This window comes from Metopolophium dirhodum, chromosome 6, assembly GCF_019925205.1.
Source record: "Metopolophium dirhodum isolate CAU chromosome 6, ASM1992520v1, whole genome shotgun sequence".
Taxonomy (NCBI): domain Eukaryota; kingdom Metazoa; phylum Arthropoda; class Insecta; order Hemiptera; family Aphididae; genus Metopolophium; species Metopolophium dirhodum.
The window spans coordinates 25602461-25618381 of record NC_083565.1 but is presented as its reverse complement, the minus strand read 5'-3'; the positions used below and the strand labels follow the sequence as shown (position 1 = coordinate 25618381).

Genomic DNA, 15921 nt, shown 5'->3' with positions numbered 1-15921 from the left:
TTCGGTAAGTTCGCGAGAGTTGTCGTGTATTTTTTCCAGTTAATAAACCGATTCGTAACCGGTGGAGAAGAAGAGATCGGAGTGCAGAGTGTATCTATACTCTGTTCAAAATAAGACGATGACCCGGCGGCCGAGTTGTGCGCATGGGCGTGGCTTTTGTTCTATAGTAGCACCAAACGCGACTCCGCCGACGGGAGCACCAATTAGTCTAGTATCGACTGTTGATGAGTTAAAATAATTTAAAATACATTATGCGTTTTGTTTGTATGTCTCTGCCGCGGTCGCCAGGCGGTTTACGAACACTGTAATATAATATTTTAATGTATATTTTTTATCATATACTTAGACCATGATATTAAGTAAACATAATTGAAATATTAATTTGTTTATTAACAATAGGGTAATATAAATATAAAAAAAAAATACGTATACGTAATTCATAAATTAAAACTATTTTTGTTTATATTATTTTTTAAACACAATATAATTGTATTTAATATATATATTATAAATCTCTAAAACGATCGTCAAAATAATTATCACAAATGTGTATACAAAATAAATTACATAATAAATTAAAACAATTTTTACAAATTATATACAATTAAAAATCGGAAGAATCGGAAGTCTCGCCTGTTATTGTGAGTACGCAGGGTTCCAAGTTGTCAATAATTTCGTCCATATTTCGGTCGACTTCGGTCATTTTCTCCTCCTCCTTTATCACGTGTTGAATGAAATTTTGCCAGTTTTCACTGGTAACACGTTCAATTGCAGTGTTTAAGAGAACTCTAACGTCATCAATTTTGAATGTCGTATTATTTTGTTTAACATAGGTTTTCACCATTGCCCATGCTAATTCAATTGGGTTTAGCTCACAGTGGTAAGGTGGTAATCTTAATACTGTGTGCCCGGCGTCTTTTGCCATGTTGTCGACAACATATGACGTATACTTGGATTTTATTTCTCTGACCTTTGTGAGCAATTGTGGTTTAAACATTGGCCTATCAATAACAACACCTTTTGATTTCAACCACAATAAAATGTCGTCCTTTTTTGATGAAGATGTCGGTATTTTTTCAGTCTTTACTGAATGGTATGGGGCGTTGTCCATCACAATGACCGAGTTTTGTTCGAGACGAGGAATTATTGACTGAAACCATTCATGAAAATGGTCACCATTCATTTCATCATGATAATCGCCACTATTTTTCTTCGACAGAAAACATAAAAGGCCACCTTCTAAAAAGCCTTTATGCGACCCAATGTGCAACACAATCAATCGTTTACCCGTACCTGTCGGGTTCTTCGCACCAGTTGTCAGACCTCTGTTGAACGCATCATGTTTTGACTGAATGGTTTTGTCGACCCATAATTTCTCAACACAATCACCTGCATTTACCCAGGTTTCGTCAAGGTAGTATACCGTGCGACCTTCTTCTCGGTATTTACGAATGTCGTAGATGTAGTTTTGACGCCAAACAAGCAAGTCTTCCCTCTCTGTTAAAACGCTGCATCTCTTCCTTTTAGTGAAGACGAAGTCTAATTTTTTTATAATTGTATACAACGTGGTACGTTTGTAATTGGGAAGCGCTGGATCGTCATTCACTGCTTCCAAAATTTTGTCGATCGTAGGTAATTCTTTTCTTAACCAAAAACTATGTACCTTTTGACGTAACGCATTTCGATCTAAATCGTCAATCTTTTCGAACAGGCACTTCTTACTGCGTTTCTTATCAGGAGATTTGACACTTCCGGTAGTCTTATATTCAGAAATGATTTTACGCACTGAATTCAAGCCAATGCCCAATGTTTTCGAAATTTCAGCCATCATTATCTTGTACTGCATATCTGGGTTTTTCATTGTTAAGTCCTTGTATAAATTGACAATCATCATTTTTTGACGACTCAGTATCACCTAAAATTAAAATAAAAAATATTTTAAAAAAAGTTCGGTAAGTGGATGTCGCTCTGCTGTACAGTAGGTTACAAGTGGGTCACTGTAATGGATTAAATGAATATACTATCATTGTATAAGAAAAACGATTCTGAGCGAAAACGGTCAGTCAGCCTATGATATTACCAAGTATATTGAATGATATTATTGTAAATAAAGTAGTTTATATATAACCTATTTACGTGGAACCTTGTTTTAAATTTTCAATCCTTAGCTATAAAGTTGAAAATTTTATAAATTTTTAAATACAAAATAATTATTCAATTTTAAATTTGATAAATTTTGTCAAAATTCGATCTTTAAATGCTTATAAAAAAAATGTTGCCTATGTATTTTTATAATTTATGAATGGGAGTTAGAACAACTTATGTGGACCCTTCTATTAAATTTTCAAGTATTTTGTCCCAGCTTAATTTTTTTTATTAACATTTATAAAAAAAAAATCAAAGAAAATCGATTATTTCAAATGCCTATAAATAGATTAAAAATTAGTGAAATATTTTGAAAATAAAACTGTATAAAGAAAATGTAAATTTAAACAACTGGTAAAATTTTCAAGTTTCTACGACTTATACTTTTTGAATAATAACAAATATCAAAAATCGTTTGGGGCTAAACCGTTATTTAACGCGGTTTTGTAAAAATTTAACTTTCAAACACTCCTAAAAATTTTTTGTCTTAGTCCGGTAGAGTTTTTTTTACAGATATTTAAAGAAAAACTTATGGAGAACCTTGTACCAAATTTTAAAAACTTAGTTCTAAAAGAAAAAAATTTTATGATTTTTCAACCACAAAATTACTTGCAAATTTTCGCAATTTTGACATACTTCGTATAAATTTGAACTTTAAGCACTTATAAAAAAAAATTGTGACTAACGATTTTGGATTTTTTTTTATCACTATGAGAACAACTTATAAGAAACCTTGTATTAAATTTTCAAAATTTTCTAGTCAACCAAAAAATTTTTATCGTTATTTAAAAAAAAATACTTAGAAAAATTGAAAATTTCAATTGTCTACTCACTTTTCCTGGTACATTTATTCTTTTTGGTGAAATAGTATCGTCCATATTCTCCATTTCAGGAACCTCATCTAAACGATCACTCATTGTAAATTGATTTACGTAAAATTTGTAAACAACGTAATAAAAAAAATAAAAAAATAGTATGGTATAGTTATTACACAGAGACAAATATAAGCAAATACGGTGGTGTTACAACAGAGATCACAGCACAAATGCGTTGTATCAGTGAAATGTACAATGTAAGATAGTGCTGCCGACGCACATCCTGCAGGGGGATATCAAGCAGGTGTTCTTTTAGTTGTTCTTTTTGTCCTCTAAGGGACGCACATTCCAATAAAACCCACCAAATAATGCACAACGCACATACGCACATTCGCCAGCGCCGTATGCATGACGCACGCACGCACATCCACTTCACGCGGCGTGCACATCCCACCAGAGCCTCGGTCACGTGATCGATGCTCATGGGTGGAGTCTGACCGCCGCCCGACAAAAACTGGTCGCCGCCGGGTCATCGTCTTATTTTGAACAGAGTATAGAAGAATGGGGTTGTGGTCGGAAGATAGTTCGTTGAGGTTAGTGATTTGGGTTTGATAGGGTAGTCGTACGAGGGCGATGTCGAGTATGTCAGGTCTGTATCGTGTGCATGTCGGGAAATGTGTGGGAGAAGAGGGAGCAGTTACAGAGTAGTCCGATTGTTGTGCGTGGTCAAAGAGGACACGGCCGGCAGCGTTAGTCGTGTGGCTATACCACAGCGGATGTTTGGCGTTGAAGTCGCCTGCCGAAATTTGCCATTCGGCACTCTTTGTCAAAAGGTCGAGGTCGTTTGTCGTTAGTAGGGTTCCGGGTGGTTTGTATACGGCTGAAATAAGTACTTCGTGGCCGTTGAGTTGTACGAGGATGGAAGAGGTTTGGATGGTTGTGTTTAGGGTAACTGGTTGGTGAACGATACGTCGGTTGACGAGAACGGCCGTGCCTCCGTGGGCGGGCGAGCCCCGCACGGGCGGCAGGTCGTTCCTGTACGTAAAAAAGTTAGGAATGTGAAGTCTGGCCGAGGGTTTTAGGTGGGTTTCGTTAAGTAGGATTATGTCGGTTTTCAGTTTTAGTGCTAAAGAGCGCAGTTCGTCAAGTTTGTGGTTAATGCCGTTTGAGTTCCAAAATAGAATTTTTAAGTTATCCATTTTGGGGGGATAGTATGGTTAAGAATGATTGTATTGCTGTTTGTATCAGGGTTTTGGGGTCCTGGTTGTTTACTATGGCTGTTAAGAGGTTGGTCAGGAGGTTTAAAATGAGGGACAGGTTAATTTGTGGGGCTTCGGGACTGGTCGGTTTTGGTGGTGGTGGTGGTGGGGGCGCTTGGCCGGTGGTGGCTGCAGCGTACGAGCGGGTTTGGGGTTTTATTGTAGTTGTTGGTGGGGGCAGGGGTGGTGTAAAAGATTGAGTTGTCGGTGGCAGGGTTTGGGGTTTGGTTGTTGGTGGTGCGATTTTGGGTTTTATCGTCAAGAGATGTGGGCATCCGCGGAAATTAGCCGTATGAGGCCCGCCGCAATTGCAGCATGTCGGGGTTTGGTCGGGAGTTTTTTGGCATTCAGATGCTGTAGTATAAAAGTCCTTACTGCCGACCCAGAGGTCGTCGGCCGACTCAGCTACACTTAATATTTATTTTAGCCAGTTTTTTTTGTTATTGCCCCACGCTCCTATTTAATAAGCACCGCAACGCAAGACACGGAGGGAAGTGGACACTGTGTGATTAATTTGAGACTAGATGTCAATGAATAACAACAAGTAATACGTTCTTGTGACGGGCCAGAAGCACCGCCTTACTATTCATAAGAAAATTACAATATTTTATATTTATATGCAATGGGCGCCCACTAACTAACTCTACGGGGACAATTTATAATATTGTTACAAATAATATATAATGTCATATCATCAAAATAATAAACAATGATGTTTTACAATGATAATGAATAATATTGTAATCACCGGTCTCCTCGGTATCCGCTGATTACCATCGACAGTGTTGCCACTCGGTCCTTCTCAACGGTCCACTGGTCCACACGACGATCTAACGCTGGCTACTGGGAATCCCACGATGGCCCACGAAGAACAGGTTAAACCAATAAATCATGCCGTGGTCCACGGGAGGCACCGTGAAATGCACTGTTGGAGCCGCGGAAGACGACACGACCCGCACGTTGCCGGCACACAACGCGACACAAAATCGACGGCTACAAAACAAACGCGATCACGAGACAACAAGTCGTTTTAGCGTGCATTTGGTGCGTACAATTAGTACAATGTACCACAGGTGATCGGCGTAAAACTGTACCCGGACGGATAGACCAAAAGGGGAAAAACACGCAAAACCGCCACGGCCGATACGTGACTCGGCACACTCAGAACCACCGATCACGTGAAGGTAGTCTGTCGCGCGAAACCCGGACGTGACACAAGAGCCGGGGTTGCCGCAGCAAAAGTTGCGACGAACGGACGACAACGCACTGACGCGGCGGTGACGGGTTCGCGGTGAGACGGCAGACGGCGATACAGATGGAACAGGCGGGGCGGGGTATCGAATCTTCTCGATGTGGAGTCGACCGTAATTACCGATGACAATTTATTGTTGTCGATAACGATATGGCGGCCAAATTACGGTATTGGGTATTTCCACAGATATCCGACATCCTCCCCCTAGTAAGACGAGCACGTCTTACTACCGAACACTGCCGGATCTTAAGCTGCAAACTGTTGAAACCTGAAGATTGAACTGATGAGGGTTGGATTTGTACTAACCGATTAACCTGAAAATACATTCTTTTTTTTTTGTAAAGACACATTATAATAGTAACAATTTTAAATACAGATTAGGATATAATTCAAATGCCAGGGCGTATAAATACATAAATTACAAGTGCCCCTAATTTTTTCTGGCAGCTAACCAAAATGCCCCCTCCCCCCGTGACTCACGACCGCGGTGCCTAGGCGCAGGTGCAAAAGAGTGTATAAGTCAGAGAAGGGAACAATAAAATAAAAAATAAGAAATAAACAGACATAGAGATAGAATGGAGATTTAAAATCTCTAGGGATGGCTAATAAGCTTAACCACTTTTACTACCGGACGGGTCACGATACCCGTAGCAGTTCGGAGCCGGACGACTCGGACAACCTTGTCGGAGCCTGGTAATACCTCTATCACGCGACCCATACGCCATTTCAACGGCGGAGTGTTGGCGTCTTTTATTACGACCATATCATCAACCGATATATTTGGAGCGTCACTGGTCCACCGACTGCGAATCTGGAGAGTTTGGAGGTATTCATTGCGCCACCGACGCCAAAACGCTTGAACACATTGGCTGACCAACTTCCACCGCTGTTCCAAGGTCCGAGTTGTGTTTGGAATGTCTGCTTCAGGAACGGCAAGTAACGGTCTGCCTATAAATCGAGGGATGCGGACACATTGTAGATTGGATAAATCGGTAACGAAACTGCACCAGATCTCCGCGATATCTGAAGGCAGCTGTTCATCCCATGACAGCCCAGCTTTCCATACACGTTGCATTAATGTTTTTGCAAAGAATGTGACAGGTGATAAGAGTCCGAGTGGATCGAACATTCGCGCTATCAAGGACAACATACCGCGTTTCGTGCAGACGTGTCGTTCGGGTTGAAAAATATACATAAAGGCGTCATCTTGATGGGACCATTGTAAACCCAATACCTTCGTCCCTGTGCCAGTAGAATCATCGAGCGACAGTGGTTCGCACGTTCTGTCCTCGGAGGGGATCTTATCAAGTAGGACGGGCGTATTACTGGCCCATTTTTTCAACTCCATGCCAGCACAATGTAAAACTCGAATAAGACCATCTTGAAGGGAGAGGGCCTCGTCCAACGTGTCGCCGCCTGCGCAGATGTCATCCACGTATGTCTGATATAATAAAGCTTCCTTTACGAATGGAAGGTCACTACAATCCTGCTCAGCAATAGACCGCAACACCTTGATCGCGAGGTAGGGGGCACAGTTGACGCCGTAAGTCACAGTGTTGAGTTCATAAGCTTGCAACATTCGATCGGGCGATGATCTCCACAAAATATGTTGGTACCGTCGATGCGACGGAGATACAGATACCTGACGGTACATCTTGCTTATATCAGTTGTGAAGGCAAATCGGTGAACCCGATACAATAATAGGACGTCCACAACATCGCGCTGTAACTTCGATCCCGGAAGCAAGCAATCATTCAAAGAAACGCCGGAATACGATGTCGCGGAAGCATCGAACACTACTCGTATTTTCGGGTCTTTATCGGTAGGGCGATAGACGGCATGGTGTGGGATGTAGTAATCCCCATTGGACTTGGCTGGAGACATGTGTCCCAACGTCAAATACTCAGACATGAAATCACAATATAAACTTCGGAGACGAGGGTTAGTGGCTAATTTCTTCTCCAAGTGCTCGAAGCGCTTCTCAGCTACGGCGCGTGAGCCACGGAAAGTGTCAACAGAAATTGCTTGGCGGAACAAGAGCGGTACACAAAAGCGACCAGAATTATCGCGGGTACAGCCATCACGAAATATTGCTTCACACTGCCCCTCCTGCGTAAACTGTTCTGGTGCCGCGTCGGGTTCTTCGAGCGCCCAGAACTTCTCTAGCAGCGTTTCGACAGAAGTAGTAAGTGATGTATGGCAAGACACAGAAATATTGGAAGTTGAATTTGAAACCGGCCCGATGATCGTCCATCCAAATACCGTTCCGAATGCTGTCGGAAAAGCATCGCCTACAGACACACGTTTTCCATTTAGAATTTGGGCAAACAGGTCTGCGCCTAATAAAACATCGATGGTACCAGGGTTAATAAATGAGGGATCCGCTAGGGCAAGATGCTGATATTTATCTGCTATCGAACGGGATAGCGGTTGTCGTGGCATATCAGCCGTAATCGTCGGAAACACCCACGCATCAAAATTGAAGACGGGATCTGGTGAAAATCTTGGTTGTACTTGACAGCGCACTAACCCCAAAACGTTTTGTACCTGAACACCACCGATACCGGATACAGGTAATGTCCACTTTTGCATCCGGAGTCCCAACCGATTCGTGCACTCCGAAGTAATAGCACTAATTTGTGAGGCTGAATCAATGAGCGCCCGGACCGTATGCAACACGCCAACGTTGTCAGACATGTGTATGAGAGCTGTACCGAGAATGACCGACGGTGAAGTATTTTGGCCAAGACATGACGATGTGGTGGCAACGTCTGGTTGCCCCTCATCCGATGAATTCTCTTCTTTGGACGGAGCAGCAAATCCAGCTGAATGCAGAAGCGAATGATGCCTTCGGGAGCATTGACCGCATACATTTGAAGACTTGCACTTGGTCACCCAGTGTCCTGTACGTAGGCATCGAAAACAAATCTTATTGACTCGCGCCCAATTGTTACGATTTTCTTGCGTCCAACCCTTGAACTTTGGGCATGACGTTAGACCATGAGTACCCGTGCAACATTTGCAAGACGGTGATACCTTTGACGGGTTGCTGCTTGTAACCATAGAGGTATGCAGTGGCGGCTTCCTCGCATTATGAGATGCAGTCTTAGTAGATTTGTGAGAGTTTGATTGTTTTGATGTAGGCTCTGGTGGAATGCATTCTAATATGGCCACACGAGATTTTACAAACTTCAACAACTCTTGTACCGTAGGAAACCCGTTGGCTAGTTGGGCTTCGAATAACTTGATGCTATAGGTAGGCAAGCATCGAGCGGCTATGGAGAATAATATAAAATCGCCTAAATCTGGTAGATGCAGGGACTCGAGCAACGATACGCCTTCATCGAATACCACTAACAATTTGTTTAACTCAACTAAATTTTCTGAAGGAGCTCGTGGTGCGTTTAACAGTTTCTCGATTAGTGAGCGTGCCACCAGACGGGGTTTGTCAAATCTTTCCTCGAGAGTGGACCACGCCAGCCTGTAATTGTGGTCTGATACCGGAATGCCTCGAATAGCATCTCGAGCAGCCCCCTTGCAACACCCAACCAAGTAGTAGAACTTATCGATATCGGATAAATATGTTCGATTGTCCACCGATGTTGTGAATCGATCACGAAATGTAACCCACTCATAAATGTCGCCCTCGAACGTGGGCAGTGGTATCTCAGGTAAGCGGGTAGGTTTGATGACTTGACCACCACTAGACCTCACAGAACCTGCTTTAGTTGATTGGACGGCACCTGGGCTCACATCTATGGCAACATTGTCGGTAATCACTTGTTCGTCTGACTTTTGGACATTCTGGCCGACATCGTTTAATGACACCTGTGAACCGCCGTGTGTAGACGTTGTTATTTGGTCGGGGCAGTATTGCATAAAACGATGGGCGGTTGCTTTTGAAAACGAGACCAATTCGAACATCTCGACGCCCTCCGTGTCGGGATATTCATTGTCAAGCTCTAAATCCAACAAATAATTCAACAATGCTTCATCTTCGATGGTAAAGGACGACAACAAGTGATCGAGGGATTCAACCATTACCAATAGCTGGGGTACCACAGACGTGTCCTCCGCACTCCGAACGGCCACACTATGGACTGCACGTATTTTATTGACGTAACTCTTGCGTTTGACTTCACAACTACGTTTCAACCGCTTGACCCGCGCGACTTCTTCATCACCAGCCATGACGACGGATTTTTTTTTTTTTTTTTTTTTTTTTTTTTTAATATGCAAATACAATTAAATACTAAGCGCAAAATGAAATAATTTAGCCCAAAGTAGATTCTCACGCGACCAAGGGCGCGCTTAACGCGACAAAATGATCAAAATTATTCAACAAATTAAATAAAAGGAGCGCGACAAGTAGCGCGCTTCACGCAAAAATAATAATAATAAATTATTAGACGCAAAATCAAAATATAATAAATCACAAGGCAATAAAAGCGCTTTTACGTGAAATAATAATAATTAAAATCAATAACGCAAATAAAAATAAATAGAAACGACAAGTTGCGCGCTTCACGCAAAAATAATAATAATAAATTATTAGACGCAAAATCAAAATATAATAAATCACAAAGCAATAAAAGCGCTTTTACGTGAAATAATAATAATTAAAATCAATAACGCAAATAAAAATAAATAGAAACGACAAGTTGCGCGCTTCACGCAAAAATAATAATAATAAATTATTAGACGCAAAATCAAAATATATTATTACGTCAACAAACGCGCGCTTAACGCTAAATAATAATAAAAATTATTAATTTGCAGAGCCAAACATAAATCAGAACACCACAATTAATGCGCCTTTCGCGAAATAATAATACAAAAGGAATTATTCGACAAATTAAATAAATAACGCGGCAAGTGACGCGCTTTACGCAAAAATAATAATAATAAATTATTAGACGCAAAATCAAAATATATTATTACGCCAACAAACGCGCGCTTAACGCTAAATAATAATAAAAATTAATTTGCAAAGCCAAAAATAAATTAAGATACAACAACTAATGCGCCTTTCGCGAAATAATAATACAAAAGGAATTATTCGACAAATGAAATAAATAACGCGGCACGTGACGCGCTTTACGCAAAATAATAATAATAAATTGTCGATCACACAATTAAACAATCAATACGTTGATCACGGGTAAAACGTGTAAAAGCAAAATAATTATGCAATAACAATTACACGTAGCTTAGGACGGGCCCATAAATCCTAAACGGAACACTAAACAATATGTGGATATAACCACGCTCTGCTACCAAAAATGTAGTATAAAAGTCCTTACTGCCGACCCAGAGGTCGTCGGCCGACTCAGCTACACTTAATATTTATTTTAGCCAGTTTTTTTTGTTATTGCCCCACGCTCCTATTTAATAAGCACCGCAACGCAAGACACGGAGGGAAGTGGACACTGTGTGATTAATTTGAGACTAGATGTCAATGAATAACAACAAGTAATACGTTCTTGTGACGGGCCAGAAGCACCGCCTTACTATTCATAAGAAAATTACAATATTTTATATTTATATGCAATGGGCGCCCACTAACTAACTCTACGGGGACAATTTATAATATTGTTACAAATAATATATAATGTCATATCATCAAAATAATAAACAATGATGTTTTACAATGATAATGAATAATATTGTAATCACCGGTCTCCTCGGTATCCGCTGATTACCATCGACAGTGTTGCCACTCGGTCCTTCTCAACGGTCCACTGGTCCACACGACGATCTAACGCTGGCTACTGGGAATCCCACGATGGCCCACGAAGAACAGGTTAAACCAATAAATCATGCCGTGGTCCACGGGAGGCACCGTGAAATGCACTGTTGGAGCCGCGGAAGACGACACGACCCGCACGTTGCCGGCACACAACGCGACACAAAATCGACGGCTACAAAACAAACGCGATCACGAGACAACAAGTCGTTTTAGCGTGCATTTGGTGCGTACAATTAGTACAATGTACCACAGGTGATCGGCGTAAAACTGTACCCGGACGGATAGACCAAAAGGGGAAAAACACGCAAAACCGCCACGGCCGATACGTGACTCGGCACACTCAGAACCACCGATCACGTGAAGGTAGTCTGTCGCGCGAAACCCGGACGTGACACAAGAGCCGGGGTTGCCGCAGCAAAAGTTGCGACGAACGGACGACAACGCACTGACGCGGCGGTGACGGGTTCGCGGTGAGACGGCAGACGGCGATACAGATGGAACAGGCGGGGCGGGGTATCGAATCTTCTCGATGTGGAGTCGACCGTAATTACCGATGACAATTTATTGTTGTCGATAACGATATGGCGGCCAAATTACGGTATTGGGTATTTCCACAGATATCCGACAGATGCCAAGTGATTTCCTGCGCACTTGACGCATCTGGGTGGGTGGCCACAGTTACGGGAACCGTGTCCAAAACGTTGGCACGAAAAACATTGTGCCGGGCCGGAAGGTTTAAGGGCTTCTACCGAAATCGTAAGATAAAATAGGGAGTTGAGAAGGAAGATATCCTTGGCGTTCGGGGTTGCCGCAATGTGTACGAGGCACATGGGCATCGGTTTTTCGGGAGTACCGAAACGGCGGATGTATTTTGTTTGGAAGTTTAGGGTTTCTAGTTCGGATTTTAGATCGTCAGTGGTGATGTCGATCGGTATGCCCTTTAGAACGACCTTAAGGGAACGATCTTCAGGGAGGCTGAAGGTATGGAATTCAGTTTTGCTGTCAACTAGGACTTTCTGAATTTGTCGGAAGTGGGTGGGGTCGGTAGTTTGGACGGTTATTTGTCCATTGGATGTGGTTTTGGCTGTAATTGCCGATGGAGTGAAGTTCGGAAGTTTGTAAATGGTTGGTGCGATTTTTCGCCAGGACGCAGAGTTTAAGATTAAGGGGGGTGGCCTGATTTGCTTGGGTTTGGCTGATGTCGGGGTTTGTTGTTCGGATGTTTTGGCTGGTGGAGGTTTCATAGTCGGGGCGGAGTGTTGGGCGGATTTGTTTGACTCGGTGTCGGAAGTGGAGCAGTTTGACGACATTGATATTGATGAGTCGGTCGACGGAGTTGGAGAGGGTGGGGAATCCCTCTGTGGACCTTTTAGGAAGGTGGACGGTGGGGATGGCGAGGCACGTGGACGTCCCTTCTTGGAACTCCCGGGTGTTTGCGCGGGGCCCTTCCGCTTGTTAGCTGTCTTGCCCATGGCAAGACCGTAACAAACTCAGGGTTTTAACACTGTAGCTCTGAAAAGAGCGATTTTCTGGTGGTGTGACGGGGGGTTTTAGGGGGGTTTGGTTTGGTCAGGGATGGGATTCTGCGGCAATGAGAGGGCGCGGCCCCTCGACAGATAAACGGTGGGAGGTGGATACCCGTCGCTTTCGCGACGGCTTACCTTGGGCGCTGGTGCCCTGACGGAGTAGCGGTGAAAACGGCTGTTTTGAGTTGAAGGTTCGTGGTGTGAACCGTGGGCGCTGGAGCCCTGTTGAAGCAGTAAGAACGGCTGTTTTGTGGTTGAAGGTTCGTGGTGTGAACCGTGGGCGCTGTTGCCCTGTTGAAGCGTTGAAAACGGCTGGCTGTAGAGTAGTTGGCAGAGGACGTCTTGCTCGGATGTGAACTAAACGTTGACTGATGTGATGCCTGGTGAACCCCTGTGTCGATTGTGTGGAAACGTCCGGTATATAAGCGGTCTGCCGTACCAACTAGTAAACTGTCCGCTGCCGCCGTGTATAGTAGTGTTTACTAGTACGGGAAGTCATGTAGTTCATTCAATTTTATAATTAATAATTATAATCTTATACAAATATATCGGCACCTAGTAATAATAATATGTAATGTATAATATTATGAATAAAACATGTAAAATAATATGTAGAACTTATAAAAATATGTAATATATAGAACGATTTTTTAAACATGCTCAACTCCATTTCAAACATCTTTTAATAATAATTTTATTCAAAATCTGATTTTTTAGAATTTTTGAGTATACCTGATAATTTTGTACTACTCAAGAAGGCCCTGTGGCGATACAAAATTCAATTTTTCTATCTAATCAAAATTCTAAGTAGTTTCTGATACCTATATTAAAATGTTCATATTAATCCTTAAATATGGTTTTATATACTAGGTATAAGTAATATTAAATATCGTATTGATTATGATTAAATCATTTTTACAAATTATTTATATTGATAGATCAATAGTAGGTAATTAGTAATTACTAACATTTTCAAATCTACTTAACCTATCATCATTATAGATGATAGACCTTGTTCTATCGTAGCTATTTTCAATGTTGTTTTGTCTTGAGTTTCTATTAGAATTTTAATAACAATATATTATATTACTGGATGATTTCAATATCAACAGATTATCGTGCTAAAATTATCATTTGATTAAATTAGATTAAATATTTTAATATTCGAGTATTTTCAATTTTGTAATTCATACTATGTAATATTTTATTAGACAAGTTCGCTAAAAAAAAAATAGGTACTTCTTAATCAATAAATAATTTTTGTATTGTACCTACAATAGAAGGTACTATGGTAACTGTAAATTAATAAGGTTTTTACATGTAGTTTTGTTCTCTTTATGCATAACATAGAAAATTATACACGAAGTAGAATTTGTTTTACACTGATATTTTAAATATTAAAGTGAATTCAACTCATAATAATTTTCGAGGTGTGCTAATAATTTTAATGTATTGGAATGTTGTAATATTTTAATGTGTATAATATGTTTTATACTCAGTTTAAAATTTAATTTGATTTTTATAACAAAATTGTATGAACAAATGTATAGTAACCTGCAGTGCCAACTGACATTTACACTTGTGGTAGGGTATGGTAGCGTTATGGGTATTGTAAAATATGAATTACGTAGGTATACATGAAAAATATAGTTCTCGCGGGGCCACCAATAGGTTATTGTTATCGAATACAATATGTACATGATATGCCGATAGAAGTTTAAAAAACCTCTGTCCCCATTGGTTAACAAATAGTTTATAATATTTTATTACTATTATAATATTATCACAGTATCCATGTCATAATGGGTTACAACCACGTCTTACATTTGAAAAAATTAAATCGTTTTATGTTTGTGGGATTTTGGCATTTTTATGGGCTTATTTTCCATCCACTAGCTGAGGGGAACATTTATGCATAAGAAAATTTCAAATTAGTTTTTTTTTTAATTATTGACGATAAAAAATTTTCGCTCGGTCGATAAACTTGAAAATTGTATAGAAAGTTACTCATAGGTTTTTATTGGAAAATTAAAAAAAAAGTTGAGCGTAAACGCGCAAAACCTTTTTGGTATAAAACTACATTACGGGGTGACCTATTTTTTCAATTTTTTTTTTTAATTGTGTTATACGTCATGCTGTTTCAAGTGTTTCTAAAAAATGAAGAAAAATTTTGATTTAAATGTTATAACCTTTTAAATGTAGCCATCTAATTTTTTATGACTACCTGATGTTAGAATTTCGGCAACATTTTTTAATTTGGGTAAATGCATCGTGCCCCCTTTAACATTAAGGGGCCGATCGAGAATGTGAGTACAAAGATTTTGAATTGTTTCCCACATAGTAGTATATGTCGGCGTATGTTTATCTTCTAAAAAACAAAAATACTACTGGTACGTACAAATAATTTTGATAAATGTGAACGGTATACAGCTGAGCAAATAATTTTGGGCAATATGAAAATGTTCCATCTCCAAATACATGTTCTGCGTCACATAAAGCACTTAAATTTTCTGGGCATGTAAACAATACTACAGAATTATCGTCACTGAAATACATATTATATTGTTCATCTTTGAATTGTACTTAAAATTCTTTCAGCTGTAATATAGCCCTCGTTAACAGTATTTGGGAGTTTCGGGAAATGTTTTTTTCTTATTGCATACATTGAATTTCGTAACAAATGAATGTCACCATGATTTAAATTATAATCGGATAATAATAATTCTTTTCTAATAACTTTACCTTGGTTGTGTATGAATTTCTTCAATGGCCTTCCTCTTAACAAAACTTCGGATTATATCTTTATGTACTTCGTTCTGAGAATATTCATTGTGATTATGTTTGATTTATCCTTAACTATAACTGCAACTGCAGACTACATGGTGTCGGTCAAACGACACGAAAAGGCACAAACTGCCGTAGTATAGTACCTATAATGAACAATCGGATCATTATAATAATTAATAATATTATTTAACAACATGCGCGAGGGTCATCCTTTTTGCGAAATTGACGATTTTCATTTTAATTCAAACCACGAGTTATCAACAAATGGTGGTATTAAGGGCATTGCGGTTAACTTTTTGTTGATTCGACCTGTATTATACAGGTATATGCTAATTATATAATATTGTGTCAAATACACAGAGGTTTGGTTATTCAAAAACGAATAAC

The 15921-nt window shown here is 40.2% G+C and overlaps 2 protein-coding genes across 2 annotated transcripts; both read right to left on the bottom strand.

Moving 5' to 3' along the window:
- Positions 1-433: 433 nt before the first annotated feature.
- On the bottom strand, positions 434-3511 carry LOC132947274 (uncharacterized). The gene is made up of 2 exons (XM_061017533.1): positions 2979-3511; positions 434-1915 (listed from the first exon to the last, which is right to left on the bottom strand). The coding sequence occupies exons 1-2, from the start codon at positions 3060-3062 to the stop codon at positions 605-607; spliced, it is 1395 nt and encodes a 464-aa protein (XP_060873516.1). The 5' UTR covers positions 3063-3511; the 3' UTR covers positions 434-604.
- A 2552-nt stretch (positions 3512-6063) lies between these two features.
- LOC132947572 (uncharacterized) lies at positions 6064-9663 on the bottom strand. The gene has a single exon (XM_061017869.1). It carries the CDS (start codon positions 9661-9663, stop codon positions 6064-6066), a length of 3600 nt encoding a protein of 1199 aa, XP_060873852.1.
- Positions 9664-15921: the final 6258 nt, after the last annotated feature.

What these genes read in the sequence shown, in the direction of transcription:
- LOC132947274 (XM_061017533.1), bottom strand. Translation starts at nt 3,062, where the DNA reads ATGAGTGATCGTTTAGATGAGGTTCCTGAAATGGAGAATATGGACGAT. An exon ending in GAATAAATGTACCAGGAAAA is followed by an intron (nt 1,916 to 2,978) that starts GTGAGTAGACAA and finishes TTTTAATTTTAG; the next exon opens with GTGATACTGAGTCGTCAAAA.
- LOC132947572 (XM_061017869.1), bottom strand. Translation starts at nt 9,663, where the DNA reads ATGGCTGGTGATGAAGAAGTCGCGCGGGTCAAGCGGTTGAAACGTAGT.